The sequence below is a fragment of the Crocodylus porosus genome, unplaced genomic scaffold, assembly GCF_001723895.1.
Source record: "Crocodylus porosus isolate Cpor-Errol unplaced genomic scaffold, CroPor_comp1, whole genome shotgun sequence".
Classification (NCBI taxonomy): domain Eukaryota; kingdom Metazoa; phylum Chordata; order Crocodylia; family Crocodylidae; genus Crocodylus; species Crocodylus porosus.
This window is the reverse complement of record NW_017728932.1, coordinates 14828439-14842930: the sequence shown is the minus strand read 5'-3', so window position 1 is coordinate 14842930 and position 14492 is coordinate 14828439. Positions and strand designations below refer to the sequence as shown.

The 14492-nt window shown below is 44.4% G+C and overlaps 1 protein-coding gene across 2 annotated transcripts in view; it reads left to right on the top strand.

Annotated features, from left to right (window-relative positions):
* Window positions 1-695: 695 nt before the first annotated feature.
* Window positions 696-14492, top strand: part of CLTC (clathrin heavy chain) — a 41837-nt gene continuing 28040 nt past the window's right edge. The window contains exons 1-2 of one of the 2 annotated variants that reach the window (XM_019545696.1): window positions 696-824; window positions 13507-13714. In XM_019545696.1, coding sequence (XP_019401241.1) covers window positions 783-824; window positions 13507-13714 — 250 coding nt within the window. In that variant the 5' untranslated portion in view covers window positions 696-782. The remainder of the gene's footprint in view (window positions 825-13506; window positions 13715-14492) is intronic. The other variant, XM_019545695.1, reaches the window with a different exon arrangement.

Sequence of the window (14492 nt, the reverse complement as noted above, 5' to 3'; positions counted from 1 at the left end):
ACGCTGACGCCGGTCGACTCCGGGACCGTGCAGGAGGGTCGGGGACCCCGCGACCCGCTCTGATGGTGCCGCGACCTCAACCCAGCAGCCTGTTTAGGGGGAAAGTGCCTTGTCCTCCAAGCAGAGAAGAAGGACACGGAGACAAATCCTAATTTATGGCCCGCTCCCCGCCTCTAGAAAGGATTTCGGAATGCGAAACTCAATTTTCAAGCCCCTGCTCAAGTGACTCTTATCGCCTCAAGGCCCATCTATGAGGTCGGGGTAGGAAAACCCCAACCAAGCAGGGCAGGGCCGGGCCGGGCCATGAGCTGCCCGCAGTCGGGGAGGCCGGGACTCGAACCTGTACTCCTCGTGGGGTCGGGACGGGTTCTCCTGGGCCAGACGTTCTCCCCCCTCACGTGACCAAGGAGACCTTTCCACCACCCCCACCCACCCGAGCGCGCAACGGAAGTGACGTAAAAGCACCCTAGTCGCATGATGTGGCAAAAAAAAAAGGTCGGGGAGGGGGAAGAGTGATGAGTCCCGAAATAGTCCCTTCCGGGGGGCGGGATCCCTCCGCCGCTCCATTGCGCCCTATGGAGTCGGCTCACCGCGGAGGTCGGATCCCTCCGCGCGGCCGGCGCAGTGAAGAGCGGGTCGGGCTGGGGGGTTAGTAGCTGCTTCCTCCTGCCTCCGCGTTCGTATCCTTCCGCCGGCGGGGGCCGCTTCCGGCTCGCTGCGCTCCGCCATTGCGGCTCTACCTGTCCGGGCCCCGCTGACTCGGCTCCGGCCCGGTCGCCGCCATGGCCCAGATCCTGCCCATCCGCTTCCAGGAGCACCTGCAGGTGCGTGCCGAGGGTCCGTGGCTCCCCTCAGGTCGAAGTGAGGGGGTTCCTCTTGCCCCGTGTGGGGGGAGGCAGGCCCTGCGCCCGGCTGGAAGAGCCTCTTGCTTCATCCTTGAAACAACTCCTTTCTCTGAGGGCTCTCTCCGTTATGGCCTGGGCTGTTTTGGCGCCTGGCGGGTGGGGGCGGTGGTGGCAGTGCGGACGCTGCAGCCCTCTGCGAAGCGTGGGTTTCCAGGAGCAGGTGCGTGCTCAGCAGCATCCTTCGGGTCTGGCTGGATTTTTGTCAATGAAACCTGAGCAGAGCAGCTGAACCTCTGGACTAAACTTGCATTTACTTCCTTTTTCTAATCTGCCTTACCAGCGTGGGGGGAAGGAGTCAGCAGGGTAACACTTCCTGCATGCGGGAAGGTCTTGTAAATGACAGCGCTGTTGGGCTGCTTTTGTTATAATGGAGGGAAATGGCAGAGGTGCCGATTGAATGCGCTCCAGCCCTGGTCGAGCTGGTGTCCTGGCGCGTGTGCTGGGCGCTTGGCCTAGCGCGACTCTTCCTAGAGCCGAACTTGTCCCTGGGTTCATCTTGCATTAAGAAAAATGCTGCTATTTGGTCCGATTCGGGAATATGCAGACCGGTGCCTGCTTCCCAAAGCAGCAGGTGGGCTAGTCCATGGCTGCAGCTCCTCTGTAAGAGCCTTTGTAGGAAGGCAGCTGAAACTGTCGGAGGTGTCCCTAAGTCCTTCTCAAGGCTTTTGGTCTCCTTCCAGATTAAAAAGCTACTTTCTTTCCTTCAGTTTAAATAGCATTACTGGTTTAACTGCTTTCTGTCAAAGTGCTGTTACTCTAAGTAAAGAGGGTGTGTGTGGGGGGAGGCCTGGGGGGACAGACAAGGTTTGTTACGTGCCTTACTGTAATGCTAGCACTAAGTTTTGTTGGGTTTTTTAGTTTGTTTTAGCCTGTCATGTGCTTTGAAGCAAAAGCATAATTGGGAGTGTTGAGGATCCAGGCCGGTCCAATACAGTAGTTTTGTATTTCTAAGGGCATTGCGTTTCAAACTAAAAGCATGGCTATTGGTTGTGGTGACTTGTGATATTTTTTTTTTTTTTTTTTTAAACTTTTTTTTAAACTTCTATGTAGAAAGAGTCATGAATGAGCAGGAGTGAAATGGATCCTCTTGCATGCTAGGTAGATCAGCTTGTATGAGAAGATCTAGGAGACAGATATACCTTATTTAAGGTGTAGGCTAAGCATGCAAATTCCCATCTCATCTCTTGTGACCATATAACCCTGCCTCCTTGGCTTCATGCCAGAAGCTGAACAGTGCAGGCTACAGGTAAATCATTGCCCCCAAATATGTCCATTTAGGTATTACAAATAGTTGGCACACCTGTAAGTAGAGGCAGTAGCTTTTGGGGGGGGGGGGGAGGGGGGGTTATCATGTCCCTTTTTTGGGGTGGGTGGAGGGGTTGCATGCAGTTGAGAAGCTTCCCATCTCCCAAGCCTATCTGCACTTGTATGTAGTAATATAGCACTTAACAGGTTTCTGAACCGTAGTTTTAACTTCCTCATTCTTTACCTCAGAAATCATCAGTGCTGTAAACTGCTTAAACACTTCCTAAAACTTGCATCAAAAAAGTTCTTCCATAGTTTGGCTTCCTGTTTGCTGCTTCAAATGACACTGCTCAAAAGGAGCAGGAATATGAATTGGGGATGCTCCTGATGCCTGCTGAACTGGTTTGCAGAAGATGTTGAACCCTAAAAGCCAACTGAAGCTCCTGAGTTCTAATTTGCTGAACAGGTGTAGCTCATGTGTCTTAAATTGCTTTGAGACTGGATCTTCTCTCTCCTTCTTTTTTGTTTTAAAAAGAAGTCTTGCCTTGAGGAAACAAACAAAGCCTTTCTGACTCAGTTATCATTGGAAAGTGTGTACCTGGCACCCAGCTATTGCTAATAGGGCTGGAGTAATAGTGTAGCAAATGTCTTTCAGAATGCATAACATATTTGCTCTTGCAGGGATTGATGTTGTGGATCTGCCTGGAATCATTAGCCAAGCTGGCAATGGCAAAGCATATCAAACAGGATGATACCTGTTTTTCTTAGGTACAAGCTCATCAGCATTGCAGGACTTGGAGGATATTGTGCTTCTATTGTTGTAGCTTTCAGACCCTGCTCACCAAAATGGCTGGCCCTACACCTGCCACCATGTTTGACTAACTGCTTTGAGAATCCTCTGGGAAGGGGTGATGGGATCAAGTAATCTGCTCTTCCTGGAGTAAATAACTTGTTTGTCAAGTTGCTTCTAGCAGTTGGTATACTACCAGAATTGATGCTTACTGTCTCATGCATATATCATAGTTCAAAATGATTCTTTTTTGTAATGGGTGTAAACAGTCCTTGGATTACTCACTCTCTTTCCCAATCACTGGAGCTATTAAGCTAACTTTTATAGCTCTCCCTGATGACCAAGGTCAAGTTTCAGTGCCAGTTCTGATCAAGACAATCAGAATATCAGTGTGGAGCAGCTGCTATACCAGGAGAGCCTAAAAAAGCTGGGGTTTCTCCTTTCTGAAAAGAGAAGGCTGGGGGGAGGGGAAATATAGCAGAGGTCTATAAAATCACAAAGGGTGGGGACAGAGTAAATAAGGAGCTGTTATTCCCCAAGTCCCAGACCAGTAGAACTAAGGGCATCCACTGGAACTGGTACAAGGCAGCTTTTAAAATGAAAGTACTTTCTTTTTTTTTTTTTTTTTTTCCTGTATGTTGCATGGCTAACTTGTGTGCCACAGGAGGTTGTAAAAGCGGATGGTATCTGAAAGCACTACTTCCTGCCACTGTCAGAGACATGATACCGGGCTAGTTATGTCACTGATCAGACCCAGTTTGGCACTGCTCTTCATCTCAAGAACCAGCTGAACTCAGAACAAGTGTTTTGTACTTCATGTACCTCAAGTGTCACAGAGCCAGCCAGGGAAGCTCCAAGCACAAGCCTTTTCTTATAAGGCTCCATACTAATGGATTGGAGAGGGACCCAGTACATGGTTAGAAATGAAACTAGTTCATGTACATGCAGGCTATGCCTTGCATTTTATAGATGCATTCAGTGTTGCTTTGGAGTGCAAGTTGAAGGCATTTAAGATGTCTGCTAAGCAGACTAAAATCTTGTACTCTTTTTCTAACTGCTCAAATCTTCCTTCACTGCAGTCCCAACTAAGTAAATAAGGGGGAAAGCTTGCTTATTGTAAAAGTGGTGACTGCAAGCAATGCAACAATCTGGTACCTATAACCTGAGGTTCAGCTATTCAGTGTTTGGTAAGCAACACGAAAAATAATTCCAGATGTGATGATCAGTAATACCTTGGTGGATAAATAGGGAAACTTTATTGCTTTTTCTTAGTTGAGGTATGCAGTCAGTCTGAGTTCCACAGTGGTGGGTGGGAAGGCTCTTTGAGTTCGTGACTCTTTTTTTTTAAATTTTTTTTATTAGACCAACCTTTTATCTTTTATTGGGTCTAATAAGATATCACATCTACCCAAAGCACCTTGCCTGCCTATGTCCTTAAACCAGGGGCAGGCAGCTATTTTGGGCAGAGGGCCGCATGACAGGTAGCCAGGAGCAGATCAATATTAATTTCCCTAAATTTTTTAGGGGGCCCTATGGGCTGAATAGATTAGCCTGGTGGGCCACATTTTACCTTAAACCAACACGGCTACAACCAAAAAACCACAGTGGTAGGTGAGGGCTTAACTGTACTTCCAAGCTGCTAACAAAAGCTTGGCTTGATGCTGCTATTTATTGTGATGGCCATTGTAGCTGGTTTCCAGTGTTCATATTGGGAGCTACTTGAATACCTAAGCTGTTCTAATGCACTTCACGTGCACAGCTTAATTTTTATGCTGTAATGTAGAGTGCTTCAGTTCAGATGATGATACACTTGCAGAAATATTTGTGGAAACACTTGCATCTGGTAAAAGCAGCAGCATTTTTTTTTTTTTTTTTAAGGATGTCTCGAGGAAGAAAAATGCTGTGGTAATTGGTTTTGACACCCCTGTACTGTCAAAATGCCTGTAAACTTGCAATGTCTGAATACAGCCAAGGGATAAATATTTTTACCCTCTGTTTGCCTTTGTCTCTATGCTAAGACCAGTTGAGCCATAGTTGTCTGTCCTGCTACTCCTTGGGGCTTGCTACTCTAGCTCAAGGCTCAAACTTCTTCCCCACATAATGGCAAACACTCCTGAAGAGCCAGCAGGCCTAAAGTAATGATCTGGCCTATTTTAAATGATTTCTGTAACCTACATAATTATCAACTTGCAGTGAGGGAAACATTACTTTTTTGGTTAAAGCGAGCCTCTAGTGTTTCTAGCTAATTATGTTCCAAGCATACACTTATATGCAAGAATGGGCATCTTGTCTAAGACTTAACAAAAGAATCCACATGTACCTCATTAAATATTGACCAGAACTGCCAAAATGTACTCTTATTTTGCATCTCGGTTCTTATTACTCTGCAGAGAAGCAAATAGCCTCAGCAGGTCTGACTTAATGAGTAGAATTGGAAGGCTGAACTTTTTTTTTTCCCCCCCCCCCCCCGGTCTCAAAATTTGGGATCTTAAAATATGTGAAATACCCTGGTAAGTGACCTGTAACCATGCTCCCAGTTTAACTGGGAACGGTTACTGATTCCCACAGTTCTCAAAGTGGAATTTAGTCTTCCATGGATATCTCTAGTGCAGAAAGTGTGCTGGGATTAAGAAGTTTTTAAATGCCTTAAAGGATGACTGCCATTTACCTAATATTCTTAAATGCTAGATGGCTGACCTAGAACTACTAGGTGTGAGAGACTTGCACTTTAAAGGTTGTATTTGTCTCTTTAAATCAAGTTTGAGTGCATTTCAGTAAAATAACATAAAAATGAGGAACTGATCTACCAAACAATGGTTCAAATAAAGCAACTTATTGCTGTAAGAGGTGGTTATTTAGGAATGACAGTTGCTGCAGAAATGTGTTCTTCAGTGTTGCCAACTTACGACTTTTTTTTGGGGGGGGGGGGGGGGTTCTTGTATATAGAAGGAACAGCTAAGGTGTTTTGGTGTGTGTTTTTGTTTTGGCTTTTTTCATTTTTCCCAAAGCATGAACTCTAAGAACACCACCAAAAATCATGAAAGTTGGCAACACTGATTCTGTCAACTGAGAACAGGGGCTTATTTCATAATATGAAACACTTCAAAGTGAAGGAACTCAAATACTTTCACTTGGCTACATTATCATTATCCAGTAATGCTACTGACATTGCTTCAGCATGTAGTAAAAGCATTAAACCACCACTCAACACAAGTGTATCTTCTGATGCTTTTTATTAATTTAGCTAGTGCATTTATTCTTATAAACAGGCAACTGTGTAAGAGCTAGTATTAATCATCAGTAGTTGACAAAAAAGCTAATCTCCTGAAAGCCAATAACCTAGTCTGCACATCTCTATCATGCAATAGCTCATCTGCTGAAGGTTTTTTGTTTTTAAATAAGCTGTTTGAAAGCTGCTAAAATGTTCCACTATCTTGAGCAAAACCACTAACAGCTTCCAGAAATAACAAGCCTGCCACCTCCCTCTTTAAATGGGTGGATATTGGCTCATACAGTTGGGAAGGAAGGCCGCAGTTCGGTGTATATAGTGGCTGCGATGGAAAGGTGAACAGCAGCATAGGTGGTCTTTCACATGGTCTTGTCTCATGAATGTGATGGAGCTGCTGACTTCCAGCTGCCTTGGATGTCTAGCATGTGAGGGGGTCCAGTGTGAGCCTGCATATTGCAGGTGTGGGACTTCAGTGGTAACTTCTGTAGCAGGAAGAATCGAGATCTTGGCTTCTCTTCCTGCTTTGTCAGGCTATTTTGTAATATTTAAACATGTACCTCTTTAAAAATCAGCTGGTTCCAGTACAGTGAAGAAAGCTGGAAAATAAGGGCAGTCAGTCCCTGAGCTGCCTAGAACCTGTCAGCCTAGCTCCCAACTGCCCTAAACTGTTGGAGTACAAGAAAAAATAGCCAAGCAATTCTCTGGCTAAAGTACTTGTTTTCATCTGGCTTGTGCCAAGCTTAAACGCAGTACTTTGTGATTTTTATGAAGCTCCCCCTGAACAAGTTAGTGCAGTGAAATGCAAAGGTGCCATGTGGGTATAACTTCCTAATGGCAATTGGTACCTAGTTGCTGGAATACTGGTGGCATGAGCTGAACTGGGTTTTAAGTAGCTGACTTCTTGAAAACTCTTAACTTGTGTGCATGACTAATTTTGAGGACTGATAGTTGGAGACATGCTTGCTAAGGTGGCCAGCTGGAACAGTACAGGGAAGCTTCACGTCTAAAGTACTCTGAAGACTACATGGATCCTCTCCTCCTGAAGAACTTTGTTCTCCCACTAGAAATCTTGGTTGGAAGAAACTTCTTAACAGATGCTAGGAATTTTGACTCCTGGATAATTGTGACTTGTACCATTTCTAGATTCTTAGTTCATTTTATTGCTAAGTGAGAATAACAACATCTGACTCTCGGCACTGGCACTTCCCCAAACATCTGTTCTGGCAAAGACCCAGATCTAAGCTTGGTTTGGTTGGGGGGGGGAGGGAGGCAGGTCAGAGTTGGTCTTTTCTACAGCCTGTAATACTTGGGGTTGTAGCTGAAGTCCAGTTGATCTCCACAAGAGACTACTGCCAGCCAGACTTCCTTGATTGTAACCTGTGTTACTGCAGCTACCTTGTTGACTAATCGACTTTATTAATACTCTAGTCTTTTCAGCAAATCTATAACACACAAACGCATCTTGCAGTGTTACAGGATTGTCCAGCTGCTTAACAGCATATAGACAAGGCGGGGTTGTACATTTATTTTGAGGGTGGGGGGAGAGAGAACATTTGGCTGCAAGGACAATGGTTTGCATCCTGTTGTTCAACAGGAGAGGGGATACTGCATTCTCAGCACTTTTTTTTTTATGCCCTTCCTCTGTGGGGAGGAGAACATAATGAAAGCTCAGCAAATTTTAACATAAGAAAGCAAATCTCTTCCAGGAAGGAGTCAATGGGGTTACTGTTGTCAGCATATTCAGCTGATTTTGTACACTGTTTCTAAATATTGTAGTGTCCACTCAATCACTTGAGGGGCAATTCTTTGGGGCAGATTATTGCTAGATGCCTCTGATTCTTAATGTCGCAGTACAGGCTCTCATCTTGCCATACTGGAGGATCTGCTACTCTTCCACTACTGCATTGAGATGAATGCAGTAACAAAATGGCTTTAAATGCATCATACAATTTAGATGGAATCTCCAACCTCTAATTGCATTAGGAAACTCTCTAATTCAGTAGAGCTGCAGTCTGGAGATGGCACAGCCAGGGCTGTTCTAGGCAAAGCTCTGAGGCAACATTTTTTTTAAGATGTCTAATTGCAGAATCCCTGTATTTTAAATACCAGCATTTTGGCTGTGCCTCCATAATCTTGCCAAGATTTATGGAAGTCTTGTGTTGGGAACATTTTTTTTATTTCTTCCCCCTGCTTCTTACTTTGACCAAGCTGAAGTAGAGTAACCCCTTCAGTCTCTCCCTGAAAGCTACCAAAATGTGTGGCAGAACTCAAATAGGCTTTTTGTCCTTCTGAGGATTTCTAACATGTGGTATCAGTACTGCTGATCTGGCATCCTCTGAATTACTTGGTGTTATAACCTACCAAATATTTAAAACTGTACCAAGCTGCCATATAAATGCATGCAAATGGAATGGCAACCTCTGAATTTCTAATCCGGGTGTGATTATGTTCGTTAAAATTATTAGCCTGAGTATACTTGGACAAATGAGACCCAAGATATGACTGACTACAACTTGACTTGGCAAACCCATGCTTTCTGCAGTCCTGAGTGTGAGCTTTGGTATTGTCACAAAGTCTGCAGGGAGTAAACAAAGAAAAGGGGCACAACTTCTGGGTCTCAATTTTTGATTCGACTAACAAGTTCAACTTCAGCCCCCAAGGGCTTCAGGCATAGCAGAGGTCATCACTTGAATGGCATAAAAAGACTGAATCACTCCAGCCTGATTCCAGAGTGAAGCTACCTACAGCTTTGTTCTCCTGTATTCAGCCAGGTTTTCAAGCTAATAACTAGTAGACAAAATGTCCATAAACTGAATGTAAGTAGAGTGCGCTAGCTCAACTCCTGACCTGTAATCTAGAAAGTGGAATGCTCTCTTGGCCTTCGAGGGGATGTCAGATGACTCTGACCTAGGCCAGTGGGGCTTACTGTCTCTTCTCAATGCAAGGCAGTCTAAGCTTCCTAGATTCATTGCCAAATGTGGATTATTTTTTTTTTTTTTGATTGTACAGTCTGGAGAGGTACTGACTCTAAGCCTTTCCCCAAACTGGTTTTGGCTTGGCCTGCTAATGCAAACTTCTTGACTCTAACAAATGCTTCAGGTGCTTCTACTGTGTGTTGCCCTGTAAGGATTCCAGTGCATAATTCCTATTGACTTTATCCAGACTCTTGCCATTTTGCCCTGGAGTTGCCTGCTTGATGTGGGGAAGCAGATACTGTTGTTGTAACAATAGTGGTAGGCTTTCAAAAAATGGGATGCTAGCCTCCCACCATAAGGAGCTCAGTGATGGATATGAGGAGGAGAAATACCTTAAGTCCCAAATGCTGTTTAGGCAGTCCTCCTTGGACTGCTGTCTATAGGTGCTGTGGCAGACTATGTGGAAGGTAGCTGCTGAGATGAGCTCCACAAGGAGTGGGGGCCAAGAGCAGTAGACTACCTTGTGTACTGCCTCAGTCTGGTATTGGGAGATGATCTTTACTTGGAATTGCTAGGTGTGAAGGATTACTATAAGCCTTTACCTTTTTAAACGCCCTTACTCTTGATCACACTGTACTAGAGCTTGCTCCCACTAGCACAATGCAGTGCTTCCTTGAAAATAGCCTTTCATCTTGACCCTCTTGGCTGGTTGGTGTTTTGTTTTTGTTTTAAACCTTGGCAGCATTTCCAGTTCCTGGAAAGTGGGCTTGCTTGGGCTTTTAGACCGCCTCATACAGTGACAGCTGCATGGCTCTTGAGACGTTGGCCTTGCTATTATTTCAGCATACCATGATTTGTTTATGGACTGTTAATAGCTCTCCAGTGAGTAGGACATAAGTGTTAACATGACTAAATGTAATGCCTCCCAAAAGGGTAAGTATCCCATTGCTTTTGGGAAGCCAGAAATAGTGGAGAGGAACGTGAGGAGCAAACAGGGACTTGATTAAGAGTAGAAGGGACTGGGTCTTGTGCTTCCAACACTGTACAGTGGCTGGCTGGCTTCACAAACTGCTCTGTTAGTGGAAATACAAACTATTCCAGAACTATTAACAATTGCTTTTGCTAGCTTCTCCTGCCAATGAGGAAGCTCCTCAGTAAGCCAGCAGCTGTTCCTGGACAGACTTTCATTAATGTGAATGAACTTGTTACTCCAGTTGTCTCCTTCATTACCACAGAAGGCCAGGCTCTAGATGAGTTGCCTTGTAACAAGTACAGGTTTTGCAGAAAAATACTTTGCAATTATTGTACCTTTTTTACTTCCTTCCTGTTCATACAAAATATCTCTTGCTCTCCTTTCCACAAAAGTGGAAGTAGCCAAAGCTGGCCTCTTTTTGCCCCCTGAAAGGGGATTGTCTAATGATGCAGGTTCTTGAGTGGTCAAGGATGAAGGCATGCTAATTTTGGAGATCATGTATTCACTGCTTGAGCAGCAAGACCAGCACTAATCCTAGCGGGTACTGTGATTGAATCATGATATAAGCATAAAGGGGCCTTACATGCACTTGACTCCTTATGCTTGCCCTCTTACTAAGATGACTGCTATCTGCTGGGACTGATCTGCTATGGATCTGAACTGAAAAACTGGAGGAGTTGTGAGTCTAGCCAGGCGTAGTCTGTTCTACACTGGCATTGTGTTCACATGGGTAAGTTGAGCGCATGTCACCCAGGCGGCAGCATTGGTCCCAGATATGGTCTCAGACTAAATGCAGTACAGGTGAGTAGTAGCTGGCTGAGACCTCTGGATGAGTAGTGTGTATATATAGTAAGTGCTGCTGAGCTGCAGTTTGGGCTCCAACTTCCAAGGTGTGGGGAAGAACTTTTTTTCCCCCACCTGATTTAAGTTCTTCAGACAACTGAAAGTTAATAAGGTGTTGTAACTTCTGGCTCTGCACTTGTGGTAAAGGGTATAAAGAAATCCTGATTCATATCTGGAAATGTGAATGGTGACTAGTAAGGCGTGGCCTCAGGAATAGTACTTGCCCTTTGGCATTTCTGTAATGTAAGCATTCAGTGGATAGTACTGACTGCAGGTGGAGTTCCCCCATGTGCACGGGGTGCAGCACACATGGAGATCATGGTACAGCTGAAGCCCATGACTCTTCTAGTTGTGTGGTATAAACACTGGGGAGGTCTTGGTATTGGCTTTTTTCCCCCACCCCCTTTTTATGCCAGGAATGAACTAAAATGTAGAACCCAGAAGACTGCTAATGCTCACTTTTATCAAAAGGTGGTGCTCCATATTGGAAAGATGTGCAAATAAAGGGACTTGACAGACTTGAGTTTCTATAAATCATTTGGTGCATGAGCCTTGTCACTAGAGGTCCCCATTTCAAGGCTGATTTGGGGGGCAGGCTAAATAACACCCTCATACAAGTGAATTGTGAGCATTTCTTGAAGGATTATGAACAGCTCTTACCTTGTGTTGTGCAGAAGGTTGCTAGGCTGTATCCTGCTGACAAGTCTACCAATTGCAGTGAAGTGCTCAGCATGGTCTCTTCCATGCTAAGAGCGGTGTAGCTTCATTAGAGATGCAAAACAGTAACTTGTGTTGGCAACAGTAGAGTTAACTCTCCCTCTTAACACTTGTAGAGGCTTGGCTGGCTAGGCCCAGGAGCAGGCTGTAATAATAACATGTAATCTCCAGCTGCCTAGATTAGTTGTAGCTCTCTTGCAAACCTGAAATACTTTTTCCTCAAAGTAGTTTTTCTTCGGGTCCTGGGAAGAAGGAACTACAATGAATTGCAAAAAGCTGTGCAGTGGCTTCATTTTAGTGGATTAAATGACTGTCTCAGGACAAAGACAGACTTGCACCAAAGAAATGCATATGCCTACTCAAAGGAGCCCAGCCCACAACTGGTCACTATGACCACATACAAATAAGAGCATGGTGCCTGGGAAGGCTGCTCTGCAAGATCTACTTGCAAAATACATGCATCCTGTGTAGAGGCAGGCTTGCATCCTAGAGAGCTTGACAGTGCCCTGCAATCGCTGAGCAGAGTACCAGTTTTAAGACCATCAGACATCCCCCCCCCCCCCTTTAAGAAAAAACAAAGGTGACTCTCCTGTCTTTGGGGTAGGGGAGGATGTAGAAGATGGGAACCTATTCTAGACCTGTTTCTGATAGTAAAGCTCAATGTAGAAGGCTCATAATTCATAGGCCATAGGTGGGAATCCTGCTCCTTTTGTGCTGGCTGTATTTTGTATTGCACTTGAGACACCTTAACCCGTTTGAATTAAATGGCAGGCTGGACTAAGCCCCTGGGCTACACAGTCTTAAAGATCAGCATGGCCTAATACTAAAGCATCCTCCATTTTGATGAGGAACTTGGTAGCTTCTGTTCCTTTCTCCTGGTGGTGTGAGCCAAAAAGCTGGGGTAGGGAAGTACAATGTGACACACCCTCCTCTTATCATGGCATGTAAGTGAAGACTGGAACAGAATGGCTAAGGTGGGGTCCCTTTATAAAGCATGTGCAAAGCAAGCTGATAAGAGGTGGTTAAACTGGCACTTCCCTCCCTCAGTACTCAGCTTCCAAAATGGCGTGCTTCGAAGTTTGAACTCTTGAATGAACCTTACCTGGCTCTCTTCTTTTGGCACTAAAAGTATTTTAATTGCTATGTAATCTACTGTTAAAGATGACTTGAGTTCAGCCTCTTAAAGTAGCTGTAGAAGACTCGTCTTAACTACTTGCCATCAGTAGGAGTGTAAATAGCAACTCTTGATCCTCTTACTATAATAACTAAGCTTTACAAACCAAGTCTAACACCATTCTACGTACTTGTAGGATGTAATAAACTGACAGACAGGCTTGAACTGTGCTTTAGTGTGGGGGAAGGAATAAAAAAGGCCTCTGCTGTTCCAGTATCTCAACCTCCAGCAGAGTTGGACATGCACTTCTGAATTTTTGGATTACTGCATTGGCTACACTTTTTTTTTGCCTTGGAACTTTTTTAATACTAGGAGCCTAAAAGGAAATGGGCTTTGCTGTCTTCAAGAGTTTGAACTGGATTTGAAAACCATGTTGTGGATAATCCTGAAATTGTAATCGCCTACCTCCAAAATTGTGCCTTTTTTATGGTTTTTAGAATGGGTCTTGGAAAAAATCATCTGCATAACGAGTCCCCTGTCAACCTGCCAGGTTTCATGCAGTCTTTACTGCTAGAAACACTAACTGTAAAGACATTCAGTTTGGGGTGTGTGTGTGGGGGGGGAGGGGGCGTGTTTTAAAGATGATCAAATTGGTAAGGAGACTAGATGAAGCTTTTAAGGCAGTGAAGTGCTTTGGGTTTAAGCACAGGGTCTTCAACTTTAATGCTTTATTATGTTTAATCTAACTGACTGAACTTTCATTTCTTTCCCCTAGCTCCAGAACCTGGGTATCAACCCAGCTAATATTGGTTTCAGTACTCTGACTATGGAGTCGGACAAATTCATCTGTATAAGAGAGAAGGTAGGAGAACAGGCGCAGGTGGTGATCATTGACATGAATGACCCCAGCAATCCCATTCGCAGACCAATTTCGGCTGACAGTGCTATCATGAACCCTGCCAGCAAAGTCATTGCACTGAAAGGTATGAAACAAACTTCTTGTTCAGCTTACTGTATTGTGCATCCTCTTGTATAAACTCTCTCTGGTTCTCTTTCTAAACCTGATTCATTCCATCCTTGGATGGAGGAAGGCTTAATCAAAGCACTTAATATCCTGTCCTTCCCCACTTATTGAATGTAGTCCTTCTTGATTATTGGTCTCCGCTGCCTGGGGATAAGGAACAATCATCAGACTTGCTATCCTTCCTTAAGCTGGTCACTTTGACTTGTTGACTGAACTTGCTGCACAGCTGTGGCACTCCAGTAATGACTTGCTAGTCACTTCAGCATTGGGCTGAAGATGGGTGTCGAATTTCCAAGATGGAAATGTGAAGTATTTAGTCTGTGGACTTACAGACTTCTGTGGACTAGTTGCAGAGAATAGCTAATGATACGAAATCAAGATGGGGGTGGGAAAAACGGGACTTAAGCAAGCTACCTCTTCTAGGCTTCAGAAGCTTAATAAGCCATCTTGCTGATGTCTTCCACTGTAGATAGTCAAAGTTGCACGTTTCTTCAAATGTGGTGGGTTTTTTAAAAATTTTTTTCACACTAAACAGTAAGAGTACTCAGATGTCACTAAGAGGGACTTGCCTAGAAAGCCAAATGATTTGGCTTGCTCTAAAGCAAAAGTCCTAACTGGGACTCTGATCTAAACAGCCCTTGACCTCTACTGTCCTGTATTGTTTAGACTACTTAATATTGTCTTTCTGACTTTTAATATGATATTTTGTTTGTCACAACTCTAATGCTTGCTTGTGT